We start from the raw sequence: 15051 nt of genomic DNA on the forward strand, positions 1-15051 counted from the left end.
AATGTGTCTCACTCCCCTCTCACGCAACACCGGGGGCCCACCACCAACGGTGGCCGCACCAAGACCTTCTCCTTGTGAACCTCCACTAGGCATTTTTACCTACCATCTAAAAGGACATTCCACCTATGTGGTAGGGGTGGGTTCGGTTCCGTTCGGTTCGGTTTTTTGCCAAAACCGGAAACCGAACCGAAATTACTGTTCGGTTCGGTTCGGTTCGGTTTTATTTCGGTTTGTGTTCGGTTCGGTTTGTGTTCGGTTCGGTTTTTCTCGGTTCGGTTTCGGCCCGGTTCGGTTTTTTTTTTTTTTTTTTTTTGTTTTTTCTCTCTTTCTTCCAAGTAGCTAAAAACAATTGTATGAAACCAACTTGCAGCCATTTTGTAATAAGTCCCATTTCAACATAATCGTCAAAATAAGTATTCCAAAATTTCTAATATAATCATTCAAAGACAATGAAATAATCATTCAAATTTCTAATATAATCATCCAAATTTCTAATATAATCATTCAAACATAATCGTCAAAGACAATGAAAATAAACATTCAATTCAAAGTTCAATTATAATCAAGTGTTTCAAAGTCCAAAGTTAAATAAACATTAAAGTTCAAAGCTTCCAAAAGTCCAAACTTAAAATAAACATCAAATGATCAAAGTTCAAAGCTTCCAAACTCTTCTTATGCCTTAATGGTATGAGAGTGATCCACCAACTTTTTCAATGATAATTTGCTTGCTAATGCTTAAGTGGCTTAGGGGGCAACATATTGCCTTTTTTTGAACTTCCACTTGCCATTTCTACATACAAATAATAAAAGAAAAGATATTAATTAAAATATTATTTAAAATAATCTAACAAAATCAAATGCAATTAATAAAATTACCTTTCTCAACTTCTTCACAAAACTCTATCTCCTCAATGGTTGGCTCATGATGTAATGCAACATGAATGGACCTAAGCCAATTTTGAGTACATATCAAAGCCTCCACCATTTTTGGACTTAAAGAACTACGATATGGATCAATTATCCGTCCACTTGTACTAAAGGAGGATTCCGAAGCAATGGTTGATACGGGAATAGCTAAGATATCTCTTGCAACACGTGCCAAAATAGGGTACTTAGAAACCCCATTCACTCTCCACCAATTCAATACATCAAAGTTCTCCTCTTCTTCTCCTTCATTAGGATCGGAAAGATACTTGTCAACATCATTATGCACAACCCGGGCTCTCTTTGCTTTTCTCATTTCACTTTTTTCTTTCAACTTTCTTTCTATTTCGGTCATGCTTGATGAAGAGTCTCCACTTGTCGTTTGAGAACTACCACCACCACTTATACTTTGTTGTGTACTCAAAGACATATTTTCATGAATCTTGTAAAGATCAATCAATAAGTCCTTCACCCCATTTGTGGCACTTTCAACCTTTTCTTCATCCTCACCAAATTGTATCTCAAAATAATCAACAACTTTATCTAATTTGTGACGAGGATCAAGCACAAGTGCTATAAAAAGATATTGATTCATGTCCTTAAGTGAACCCCAATACTTGTCATATTTTTCTTGCATCAACTTGGAGATCATAGACAAAAGTTGATCATCTTTGTTTTCATGCAAGAGACTTTTGATCTTAAACAAATCACCAAAAGTAGTATGAACGGTTGGAGTATTAGAACAACATACTTTTAAAGTGACTTCATAAAAAGGTCTCAAAAAGATTGCAAATATCCCCGCCTCACTCCAATCATCCATCGAAGGTGGCCCCTCCCTCATATTATCATGATTGTCTTTAACAAAGTACGGAAGGTAATGACCATCATCTACTTTTAATCTATCAAAAGCCATCTTGAACTTTAAAGCCGATTGCAACATTAAAAATGTGGAATTCCACCTAGTAGGGACATCCAAAATCACAAGCCCTTTGCTCTCTATTCTCACTTTCTCAACACACCTTTTAAAGCTTTCCAACCTTTGAGGGGAAGATCTTACGTACCTAACCGCATTACGAATGCTTTGTATAGCCGTATTCAACAATTTTATCCCATCATTCACAACCAAATTGAGCATATGAGCAACACACCTCATATGTAAATATTTTCCATCATGCAAGAGTGCATTAGGAATCCCCCACCCACTTATTCGGTGCACCAAGTCCCTTAAACCGGAATCATTTGCGGAAGCATTGTCAACCGTAATGGTTAACACCTTCTCTATACCCCACTCCACTAAACACTCCTCCAAAAGTTGAGCGATGGATTCTCCTTTATGATTTGGAATAACACAAAAATTCAAAATCTTTTTATGTAACATCCAATCATCATCAATAAAATGGGCGGTGAGAACCATATAATTGGTTTGTTGAATAGAAGTCCATGTGTCCGTTGTTAGACACACCCTAAATGTCTTCAATTGACTCTTCAATTTATTTTTTTCGGCATAAAACAAGCTAAGTACATCCTTAGCAATTGTCTTACGACTAGGCACTCTCCACATAGGACATGCTTGCATGCAAAAACGGCAAAAACCTTCTCCTTCAACAAAAGTAAAAGGCAACTCATCTATAATTATCATCTCAACACAAGCCTTAGTTACTTCTTGTTGAGAAAAACCTATAGCTTCCAACTTATCTTTCGTGCCGGCAAAGGTTAAGATCTTTTGCCTATTTGCGGCAAATATTTCCTTATTAGGACCGTAGCTTCTACATCTTGCTATATGGTTTCTTAAATTAGTTGTACCATTTTTATCTGGGTCGGCCATATATGATTGAGCGCAATACTTGCACAACCCCTTAACTCTACCACCCTCAATTTTTCTTTCAAAGTGCTCCCAAACTTTAGACCTTTCATGACTTTTTAATGATTCCAAAAGAGTTTCTTCTTTACTTACTTGGTCACTTTGGTCACCTTCTTTTGGAGTTGCATCGGCGGGATTTCCGGATCCACCAAGAGAACTAGGAGTTGATTCACCAATGTCCATCTAAAATAAGAGATTCATTACAATTAATGAATTAATTATTAAACACAAGGGCAAAAGTAATAGAAAGATATGACTACTTACTTCCGATGGTATACTCGAAGATGAGTTTGTTTGATCATGAGGGCTATTTGATATTGATCTCATTGAGTTTGAACTTGAGCTTGAGGCGACGCCTTTGCGTTCATCTAATTCACACAAAACAATAAGAGGATAGTAGTTAGTAACTTAGTACTACAAACTTATACAAAAGTAAATGTTAATCAAAACTGGCAAGCACATTAGTAGAAAACTACCAAGCACATTATTATATCTTGAGAAGATGCAATTTCAATACTCCAACCGTAGAGACTTTAGGGTTTATAAATTATAACTGTTAGGATTTTTTATTAAAGGTATGTAATAAAATATATGCTGCATGGATAGCTTCGATTCCAAGTCACAACCTCACTAGTTGACGGATGACGGAATGAAATGTTTGTTGTTGTTTGGTAACACTTTTGTCTATTCATTTTTATGCGAGTCATTGTTTTGTTTATGTATACAGGTTCTGATTAATCTCAAGTTATTGGGATCAATTGGCCTTTTTTTTCCTGTTATTGTAACGTACGTATAATCTCAAGTGGCCAAATGGCCAAATGGGCACCCCTGCTACATAACATTCAATGAATCAATTTGTAGTGCCATGTACTGTAGGTAAGAAAAAGGAAAACGAAAAAGAAGTTGCATAAAAGAACAAGAACCCAGAAACTTAGATAATGAGACATGCCTGCATGGTGAATGGTGATGGAGTAAAAAGACACAAGAAGAAGTGGGAAAAGAGGAAAACAAAAAGCTAATGAATTGAAATTCATCCAGAAATGTGTGAAAAGGACTAGTGTGGTCGAAATCTTCACATCTCAATTGAAATTCATCCAGACATATTCCTTTCTTTAATCTCCAACCTTGCTTTTGCCAAAAGCTAAAACAAACACTGCTCCAAAGTTAAAGCAGATACAAAAATCCTTAAGTTTCATTTTCAATTGCAAACCAACTTACTCTAAATTCCTTCTAGGCATAAAAGATAAGTAGCTACTAATTAGGCAGTGTTATGAAATTGAATCCTCCTAAATTCGAACTCAAACAAACAATCCAAGGGTGTTCAATTGAAAATCAAATCAAAGTGTTTTTCATTCAATTAGCCAGGTGCATCTCATTACTTGATCTTTTTCTTGCTTTTTGATACATAGACATGCTAATATGCCAATACATGAACTTAACCAGGAATGATGTAAATCCTTCCTATTTTCCACGGGATATGCATATTAGAGAGTTTTGAGGATGTCGTTAGTACATTTTATAACCGACTTGATGCAATTGATACCATAAAATAATAACAAACTGTCAAACTCTATTCTCTGTGTTCCAGGCTTCCAGTTCCAGCCTCACTGACTTTTTAGATTTTCTTCGTACTGATGACAAATCCTACAAAACAATGAAGTTAGTTAGGTAAATGAGGACTCACACAAATCTTGTTGGAATGCACACACCTCATCAACGACTCCAGTGGGGAGCTTCCACACACCTGTCCCACGATATGTAGGAGTATGCAAGTCCAGAAAATTAATGTAGACATGAAAAATTCACTTATTCAGATGATTGTTCGATGGAAGGAACATAAACACACACACACACACACACAAAAATGAAGCGAGCAAGATGGAAACTACAGATTTATAACTACATGCATATATCTCTCTGTTTTGATTGATGAGAAAGGCACCAATTCCCACACGGTGTGTTGCATGTGTGGGAAGAGTATGAGGGGACTGAGGAATCCAATACACGAGCATCAAATCATCAGGCTCTGATGACAAATCCTACTTAAGAGAACCAAAACCCTAATTTTAAACAAATTGAATGAAGACATGAATTGGGGGAAACAGATGGGTTTCAATCGAAGTTTTCAAACAAGAAATAATAGAGAATTTTTGAAGCACCTGATTCACTAACCTTTTGCTGGGAATGAGAATGGTCACAGCGGCGACTCAGCGAGAGCTTGAGAGAGGATGAATTGGGAATGAGAATGGTCACAGTGAGCTTGAGCCTTGAGAGAGAATGAGATTGACAGAGTCTGAGAGAGAGATGAGGCTGAGAGAGGATGAAGAAGACCGAGAGCGGAGAGACTGAGAGTGAGAGCCTTGGGAAAACAGGCGAGGCGAGACCAAGAGCGGAGACGGAGAGACTGAGAGACTGAGAGCGGATGAAGAAGAGTCGAAGACCCTAAGTTAGGTTTTACGTTTTAGGAGCTAAACGGTGGCGTTTTAGAATTAGGCATAAAACGATGTCGTTTTTGAAGACTTCGGTTCGGTTCGGTTTCTGAACCCCAGAAACCGAAACCGAACCAGACACTATTCGGTTCGGTTCGGTTCATCCGAATTGGTTTGGTTTTTTTTTTTTCGGTTTTTTCGGCCTCGGTCCGGTTTTCGGTCCGGTTTTTTTCGGTTTTCGGTTTTTCCAACCCACCCCTACGTATGTGGTACAACTCGTCCCATTTTATTAGGCATTTGGAGATGCTCTAAGGCAAATTCTGCATGTTCAGGGAAAAACCCCTTGGAAAGTTAGGAACATTTACCTACCATCTAAATGTTCTTTATTGCTTGAGCTACAAGTCTTTTGTAATTTTAGAATAATTTTCAAATGTCATATCTTTGACTTCTGACTTTCTGCCATTAGTGTGCATGAACAATGCATATTTTGAAGAGGATGGGGATGCTTGATTATTGTAGATTTGGTGGGTGTGAATTTTGTTTACTGAAAGAATACATGTATATATGTATGAGGAATGCTTAACTCCTTAAGATAAAGGAGAAACAAGATATTTGTGATCAATTCAAAACATTTTGTATTTATGATCGAAATCGTTTATATAATAAATTATTATGTAAAGATTAATTATACAAAAAAAATCTTTTAAAATTAAGGATGTTTAGTCAATCAAGTTGGGCAAATAGACAGACTGTTCATAATGTTTTTATCATATCCTACCATCTTTTTTTTATACGGTTTAATGATTACACGATCTCATATTTTATTGATCTTTTTTACAAAAATGATCTTTACAAAGTAACTTATGATATGAGTAGTTCCAACCATGACCACGAAGTTTCGTGAATCAATCACAAAGCATCTGGAGGAACTCATACGGAGCCAAGTCAACCTACATTTGTTTAGAGACCTTGGCATTGATCAGACCACAAAACTGGAGGCCGAGATTCAAATTGAGGAGCAGGACCATGGCTTAGCTATTCGATGTAAGACAAATTTCCTTTCAGAATGTTATGCCCTAGCTATGCGATGTAAGACCTGCCTTGTGACTGCAGAGACCAGATGCTCATGTGCATTTGATTGAAAAAAATTATAAAAATAACAGAGTATATACTATGGAGTCGTTTAATAAACATGGAAGAATCTCAAAGGGAAATTACAAAAACAATTGGCGAGAGAGAGAAAGTACTCAAATAGATACATACATGAAAGTGATATGGACTAATGGAGTGAGTTCATCTTCTAAGTTCTAACATCCTCCTCTACAAGAATTCGGCGAAACAAGGCTCTCCAGGTAGATCCCAACTTCAGTAACTATGGGGAATCCGGACACTGATAATTTCCGAAATCTTTCACCGTTAAAATTGTGCATAAACAACCGGTCCTTGAACACCAAAAGATCATGATTTTTCCTCTCGAAACCTGAATGTAACAACAAAGAATATGGCATGGAGATTCTTACTTTAGTCCAAGACTCCCTCACTCCATATTCTTTCATGATCCAAAACTCATTGTGTGTTTGCCCATCACAACGTGTTATGCACAGCATCTGTCTAAATACTCCGACAATATAACCTTTAGCGTCAACCAAATCACATGGCAATGGGATTTCTTGAACATGCTCCTCTGCTAAATCAAAAGATATAATCACTGATGAACCTCGAACTCTGTTCACCAGCCAATGAAGGCCTCCACTGACCAGGATCCCATGTAACATGAGATCAGATTTGTAAGGATATTGCCTTTGAATCTCCCGCCAAGAACCAGTTTTCAGCGTGTACACCATAAACATAATTCCACCCTTCAAGTATCGCAAATCAACCACCTTGTAATCATCAGTGGAGTGATCAAATCCAAGACCAAAGAGATCAAAATAATAATACGCAATGCTAGAAGATGGAATATCTGGTAGTTTCTTCGATTTCCTTGTTGCTGGGTTAACCAGATACAACTCCCAGTTATATAACTGGCACAGCAACAAACCATTGCAGTGTAACACCATGAAAACCCAATTATTTGGGATTTCACTATAAATGTAGTCGAGCTCAGTAGCCACTGCTTCATCATCATCATCGTTGGTATTAATATCATTGTCATTCTCTTTTTCATCAAGATAATTATGAACTGCATTGTTATGGTTGAGAAACTCATCGAGGTCCAAGGAGTAGAGTGACCTATGTGACCCATCACTAAACATAAGCCTTCGCCTTTGATGGAAAATCTCCACATTCTCAAAAGCTTTGTTAAGGTGAATTTTAACAAAATCAGGGTCGGTGACTAGAGAACGCCATGACTTTGATACACACCTGAAGCGGCACAATGACTTCACTGGTAGCCTTGAAAGAATGTCGAGCATGATATCAGTTGGGAAATTAGGGTTTTCCATCAACTGATCTTTAATTTTCTTTCACCTTCAGTATCTAGCAAAAGGAAAACTGTGTTTAACTGCTTTCAGCACAAGTACAAACTCTAACCTTAACCCATAAACCTGAAAAAACAAAAGAAAGAAAAAAAAATCCTAAGAAAGTAGGTAGATGGAGCTCCTGAGAGACTACAGACATTAAAAGAACAAAATTCGAAGCAATTAAAATATACTCAAGCAAGCCCCAGTTACGAGAAATAAATCAATACAATGCATTTATACATATTCCACATAGCACATCATACGATTTTTAATCCACACGAAAGCACAACCATGAATACTAAAAACCTTACATAGTGACAGAGATCTTGAAAGCTTCTATAGCCAGATTACAAAAGTAAAAGCTTTTTCTGGGCAAAACATCAACATACTAAACCACTCAAATTAATTGTCATTAAAGATGAATGGGAATTAGATAGAAAATAAGCATACAGCAAAATCCTCTGGCCAAAGTTAATCGCTATAATATTCCATAATTAACTGGCACATATTAGCAACTAACACAGCTTTAAGGTTTCTAGGTTTACCTAAAAACATATCCCAGTGCCCCTCCTAACAACTTTTACTTAAGAATAAAATAGGAATTGAAGAACGAAAGCCAATAACTATGCACAGGTCTGCAGACGTTACTAATCGTCTGAGCAAGACTATGCAGCTTATGTTCAGGTGGACAGGTAGAGCTATGTCCACTGTCTCCTAGACCCCGGGGCCAGGGTACAAGGAAACTGTGGCCACCCACCGTTCAATCTTAATACGACGGCGGAGGATAAAGTACAACAACAAAAGTTAATGACTACCTGATATCAGATTAAGGAAATTGTGGTCACCCACCCTAATATCTTTAATCCTACGGTAGGTATTTATCCTCCGCACTGGGTCAAGGAGAATGGGACTTCCATGTCAAATTGCAGAACTAATAGATACCATCAATAAGCGCCTAAACTAACAAAAGAACAAACAAACCATGAAAACTGACCCAAAAATACTTGCAGCATCCCGCAGCTTTGATGATAAATAAGTTAGAATCCATCAAAAAACAAAGAAAAATGGCCTATACATCACCCAATTCCACTCCTCCAACACTAATTGTCGAGAAAAACAACATACCTGAAACTCAATGGCCGCCTGACCAGCAGAAAACCTAACACACACACACACCAAAAATTAAGAGTCGATGAAAAGAAACAAAAAGACCCAAAATCCAAATCATCGCATATATATTCATCGCATTGGCTTGATCAGAAACCATTTCTATCGAAGGCAAATACGAAAATATTGAAATGATGATACAAAGAGAAACAGAGGTACGCTTCACCTTTCGTCAAAAAGGAAGGTTTATCAATTTGGAGGTTATCCTTTGAGCCTTTCCCTTCAATTTCTTTAGAGATTGTGATATCCTTACTCATATTATTGGAGATGAATGCCCCCAATTTCGGACAGTACCGTAGGTCTAATCTCTCCAAGGACGGAAATTCAATGTAACTTCCTGCACAAAATCTGGCGAGGTTTGGAAGATCTTCTAGGTGCAGATGTTCTAACTTACAAAACATGTTATCTGCATTTGCTTCACCGGATTCATGTGTTGATACTATCTCTTCCATGAGATGACACCGAGATATCTGAAGATGTTTGAGTTGCTCTAGACTTCTAGCCATGGAAGATGAAAACATGAATCTTAAACCATCGCATTGATCCACGATCAAGCTTGTTAAGCTTGGGAACACAACCTGCAGATCACGACAAATATTTCTTTAAGAGACGAAGAATGACGCAATGGAATGCTATGACAACCGCTCTATAAAATTGAAACTAACGAACATACCTGACCATTCATGAACTGTTGCACGGGCCTTCCAATCTCATTCTCCAGAATGATTATGTTGAACTCTCCATTTGTTAATTGTTCATCCAACCCGGTAGTAACAATAGGCTTGCTGCCTTTGGAGGAGAAACCAATAAGATTGGGTAGACACCGAAATGTCAAAGATCGTAACTGAAAGAACTCAAGGGGATCAACTGCTTCATCACTGAAATTATCTTCCCTTCCTTCCGCAACAATCTATGTCATGGTTTCGCAGTTCTCCACTTCGATCTCTTGAAGTTGCAAAAAGCATCTTGCGACTGAAAATGAAAAGAGATTCCTCAGCTTGTGACAGCTTTCCACTTTTATGATTCTTAACTGTCGGAAACTCTCCGCTGTGAGTTGGCCACAACAAACACTCTCCAGACTAACGAGGTTGTCAAGAAAAAGCGACTCCAAGATGGGGAAAGCATTATGAGAATAACTCCAGTTGACCGAGTTAATAATATATGTAGTTTCAGCGTTGTTTTGAACGTGGAGATGTTTCAGTTGCTGAAATAGACCCTCACTGTCTAAATGATAGACAATATTATTAACACCCTCCAATACGTCGAAGTACAAATCTTCAGATCTCTTGAGTGGCATTTTCAAACCTCCGTCCAACTGATTGCTGGCAGTGAGCTTGAGTTTTAGAGTGTTGAAGGTTTCATCCACGCCATGCCATTTCCATGCATCACCGACCAATATGTGGTATCTTTCCAGCTTGTCGGAGAACAGGTTTTCTGGAAGAATGTTAGCATCTGGAATGTGTATGTCTAATGAGCTTAGCCGAGACAAGTGCTTCAGCTCCGAAAGGCTAGCATTACTTCTTTCAACATTGACTCCTTCCTCCTCCCATTGGTTAAAGCTGTTTCCCATTCTCAAGTCTTCTAGTCTTTCCAGGCTAGATATAACACCGGGTGAAATCACTTCAATTTCAGAGCAACCGCTCAAGTCCAGCAATCGTAGACGACTCAACTGCCCTATTTCTTTTGGCAGCTGTTTAACTTGAGATTCCAAAAGGCTAAGAATCTCTAAGTTCCTTAACTGTCCGAGTAGAGCTATGTCTCCCAGCACGCATAGATCTAAACATAATGTTTGAAGACTTGTTAGGAACTGAAGAGATGGAGGTAGTGATGGAATCCGCAGATTGGTTAAATCCAACACCTTAAGTTCTTTCACCTCTTCAAAAAATCTCTCCGGAATTTCAAACGAGTCATCATTACTCCACAAAAAGAACATTTTTAGTTCTCCACATTTCAGAGCTTCAGGAAGTGTAGGGATATTGCAACAAGGGAAAGAGATCATCCTGCAATTTTTTAAGAAACCCTCATCTGGCCATTCTTTCAACTCATCTCCATAAGCTGCTGATAAGATGTGTTTATCTCTAAATGCAATCGAGATAGCAACATCTCGTACAAGGTCATGCATTCTGACAGATGTATTATCATAACCGTCTAACAACAGACAAGCATTCTTAAGCTTTTCCACCAGTGAATGCAATGCATTTCGTGCTTCTTCCACCGTATTGATGTTCTTAAACAACCCCAAACCGATAGCATATTTCAGCAAGTCTCCAAGAAAAATATAGTTTCTCCCAGTAATTCCACAGAGTAAGAACAAAGGCTTGAGCTCCTCATCACCCAATTGATCGTAACTCCACCCTAGAGCCGAGTATACTTTTTCTGTCAATTCTTCCTTGCCAAACCTTTTTAAGCGTCTTAAGGCATCTTTCCATGCATGTAAAGTCCTTCTATTTCTCAAAGCGCTTGCAACTGTGACAACTAAAACTGGCAAACCTCCACATTTTTGGGCAACTTCAGTTGCCACAGTTCTTATAGCGGGATCTTTAACAGCATCACCTGCCATCTTTTCAAATAAGCTCCAAGTTTCTTCTTCGCCTAAAACATGAAGCCCGAACTCCTTTTGCGTACGCATCTCAGAGGATAGTATTTCTCGACTTCTACATGTCAACAATATTTTGCATACCCTCCGGGGAAGTCCCAAAGCCTCCAGATCAATTCTTTCCCAGACATCATCTAAAATCACAAGAATCTCCGTGTCTCTTAACCTGTCGCATAGAATCCGCGCTCTTCCAGCTATGGTCTGATTTTCAAGAACATCAAGACCAAGCTTCTCGGCAATTTCTTTCTGAATTCTTTCCAGGTCCGTATTCTGTTTGACATCTAGTACAAGAACCACATCATCAAATAACTCCTCTTTAGTAGCCTGCCTGAAAACTTCTTTGATGAGTGTGGTCTTCCCCACGCCACCAATCCCATACACCCCAATCATGTTGGTATTAGGATTCCTCAGTTCCTCCATGATTTTCTTCACGGTAGAGGCCCTTGATTCAAAGGCCTCGTACTCTTCGGTGGGTATGCTCCATATCTCCTGAGGGGGAGCCTTGAAAAAAAATCTGGGAAATTCTTTATTTGCATGGAGTTGGAGAACCCCCTTCACCATTTTTTTCGATTTCTTGCTTAGCTGATAACGGAGAAACAGATTAGGGCACCATCCATGGAGACACCTTGCCTTTGCTTGTTGTTCATCTTTCAACAATTCTTTTGCCTCTCCAGTAATTTCGTCCACTCTTATCAGCCACTTCTCGACGTCAATATCCACATTCCTACCCTTCCTTTTAACTTCATTGACTGTATGCTGCACCCGGTTTCTGGAAGCACCTAGGTTGTCCAATTGACTCTCCAGATTTTTAAGGTTTATTTTGTGGTGAAATATATAGCCCGCTTGCCGTCCAACTGGTTGAACTGTGAGCTCCAATACTTTCCCGACAATCCCAGAAACAGCTGCAGAAAGAAACTCCATGCTTCTGTCAGCAGACTAATTTATCTGGTTCCTATTTTCACCGTTTGCTTCTGGTACTGGTTTTATAAACGTCTGTTGAATACATACCAAATTATAAACAGGTAGACTTCTCTTTCGCAATAAAAAGTAACAGAAGAAATGAAATCAAGGCAGTTGGTTGCATGACATACCTTATCTCTGTTGGTTATGCATGAAGCTGGTTGTTGGTCATATTCTTTCGCAATAGATGTTTCTTTTCATTTGTTCTTCTTCTTAGTGTATGTCTTGCTGTTGGATTTTTTGATATGAAAACTAGAGGTGATTGAAGCAGAAAGGTTGCTGCCACAAACTGACTGCAAGAGAGCAATCGAATGCGAGGAGAGTCAAGTTGTGAATTGCAAAAGAGCTGTTAGCGCACCTCGGCTTAGATCACAGAGCAAAGAGTATGGTGATGGCAATTGAAATTCAATCTTTGACAAGTTGGGGTATTAGATTCAACAGTCCACATCAATTTTACGGGTGTTTTATTATTATAACAATCGTTCATTTTCAGAATAACCTTAAATCATTGAAGTAAAATCCGAGAAATTGAATGTAAAAGGCATGCAACACGTCGGAAAGAAAGTCAAAGCTAAGTAATAAAAAATATGCTTCTTCGATTTCCTGCTGGGCATCCTAGTAGTTAGTCAATGTTCAAACCACTAGACTTGTTCAAGACGACTTCGACATAGGAATCCAACTGACCGATTCCATGGAAAATGCATGGTACCTCCTACTAAATTGGGTCCCACTACACATTCGCATCTTCAAAGAGCATCTTCAAGGGATTAGACAATTGTTTGAGGCAGAACCGTAAACTCATGCGGTATTTTGAGTAGTCTATTTTAAGATTTTAGAATGCCACATTGATGTTGTCCTAACTTAAACTCATATACAATGCAATATATGTTGATATTGTCTTAATTTAACTCATAAACAATGTGATAGATGTTGAATTTTATCACGTAAGATCTCGGTATTAAGAAGACATCTATTTAAACCATATGACGTGGGCGTTGGTGATTGAATTATTACTGAAGTGTTGATTAACATGCTTATTTCGTATTGGTGACATATCATATAGTTTGTAAATATGATCTAAAAAATTTATTTACCTAGCATTACTCTTCATTTATGAGTAGTAATATGAGTAATACTAAAAAGACTAAATTTTGAAAACATAGAAGTTGATGATTGATTTATTATTTAAACGTTGATAAACGTGTTCATTTCTATTGATGATGCATCATTGAAGTTGCAAGTTTAATCTCTAAATTTAGTCTCACTAATATTATTCGTAATAATATATTTTCTCATGCTTTCGACATGGGATTGCATTTTCCAACACTCAACATTATTAATTTAATAAAATACTGGAGGAGTGTAAAGTATGTCAATCAATATTTTACTTTTAATAAAATAAAATATTGGTGGAGTGTAAAGTGTGTCGAGGAATATGTTATTTTTTTCTTAAATAAAAATAAAAAATATTAGTAGGCCCCAAATTGCCTAATTTTTTTTTTTTTTGAGTACATTGATATTTTTACATTAAAATAAGAGGAAGTTCGGTTAAGTCACGTAATGGGCAACCTAATTTGATATCGAATTTGTCATCCACGAGATTCAAATCTAAAACCTCTCACTTCCAAGTGAAAAGGAATACTATTAGACCGTAGTACTGAGTGACGATTGCCTAACTACTTTTAACTTGGCAAAATAGTCTTGTGAACGAGAAATTATTCTATAGGAAAGGGATCCTCTCTGGATCCCTTCCATCAAGTCTACCAAGGTCACAAATTCAGACTTTTGAAATTTGATCTAATGATAAAAGTTATTTTTAACTTTTAAAATAAATTCATGTTTGTACCTGTTGGATCAAATTTAAAAACCTAAATTTGTAATATTGGTGGACTTGATGGAAGAGATCCGAAGAGTATTCCTTTTCTATTCCATATGGGAACCAACTAGTTGGATATATGACCCACTCGCACAAAATCATCCTTACCTCACTGTTCGTGATTTATCATGTTCACCCAACATCAATGTGTCTCACTCCCCTCTCACGCAACACGGGGGGCCCACCACCAACGGTGGCCGCACCAAGACCTTCATCCCATTTTATTAGGCATTTGGAGATGCTCTAAGGCAAATTCTGCATGTTCAGTGCAAAACCCCTAGGAAAGTTGGGAACACATAATTTCTTATGCAAATGTAAATGCTCTTTATTGCTTGAGCTACAAGTCTTTTGTAATTTTAGAATAATTTTCAAATGTCATATCTTTGACTTTTGACTTTCTGCCATTAGTGTGCATGAACAATGCATATTTTGAAGAGGATGGGGATGCTTGATTATTGTAGATTTGGTGGGTGTGAATTTTGTTTACTGAAAGAAGACATGTATATATGTATGAGGAATGCTTAACTCCTTAAGATTAAGGAGAAACAAGATATTTGTGATCAATTCAAAACAGTTTGTATTTATGATCGAAATTGTTTATATAATAATTTATTACGTAAAGATTAATTATACAAAAAAATCTTTTAAAATTAAGGATGTTTAGTCAATCAAGTTGGGCAAATAGACAGACTGTTCATAATGCTTTTATCATATCCAACCATCTTTTTTTTATACGGTTTAATGACTACATGATCTCATATTTTATTGATTTTTTA

At 37.5% G+C, this 15051-nt stretch overlaps 1 protein-coding gene and 1 pseudogene across 1 annotated transcript; both read right to left on the reverse strand.

Annotated features, from left to right (window-relative positions):
• Window positions 1–6383: 6383 nt before the first annotated feature.
• LOC125468377 (F-box/kelch-repeat protein At3g06240-like) lies at window positions 6384–8530 on the reverse strand. Its single transcript, XM_048564022.1, has one exon. It carries the CDS (start codon window positions 7656–7658, stop codon window positions 6522–6524), a length of 1137 nt encoding a protein of 378 aa, XP_048419979.1. The 5' UTR covers window positions 7659–8530; the 3' UTR covers window positions 6384–6521.
• On the reverse strand, window positions 7722–12905 carry LOC103948095 (annotated as a pseudogene).
• Window positions 12906–15051: the final 2146 nt, after the last annotated feature.

This window comes from the organism of the source record quoted next, unplaced genomic scaffold, assembly GCF_019419815.1.
Source record: "Pyrus x bretschneideri cultivar Hongxiangsu unplaced genomic scaffold, Pyrus_bretschneideri_v1 Contig38, whole genome shotgun sequence".
Lineage (NCBI taxonomy): Eukaryota > Viridiplantae > Streptophyta > Magnoliopsida > Rosales > Rosaceae > Pyrus > Pyrus x bretschneideri.

Excerpts from the sequence above, each read along its gene's own strand:
- LOC125468377 (XM_048564022.1), bottom strand. The coding sequence starts at position 7,658 with ATGGAAAACCCTAATTTCCCAACTGATATCATGCTCGACATTCTTTCA.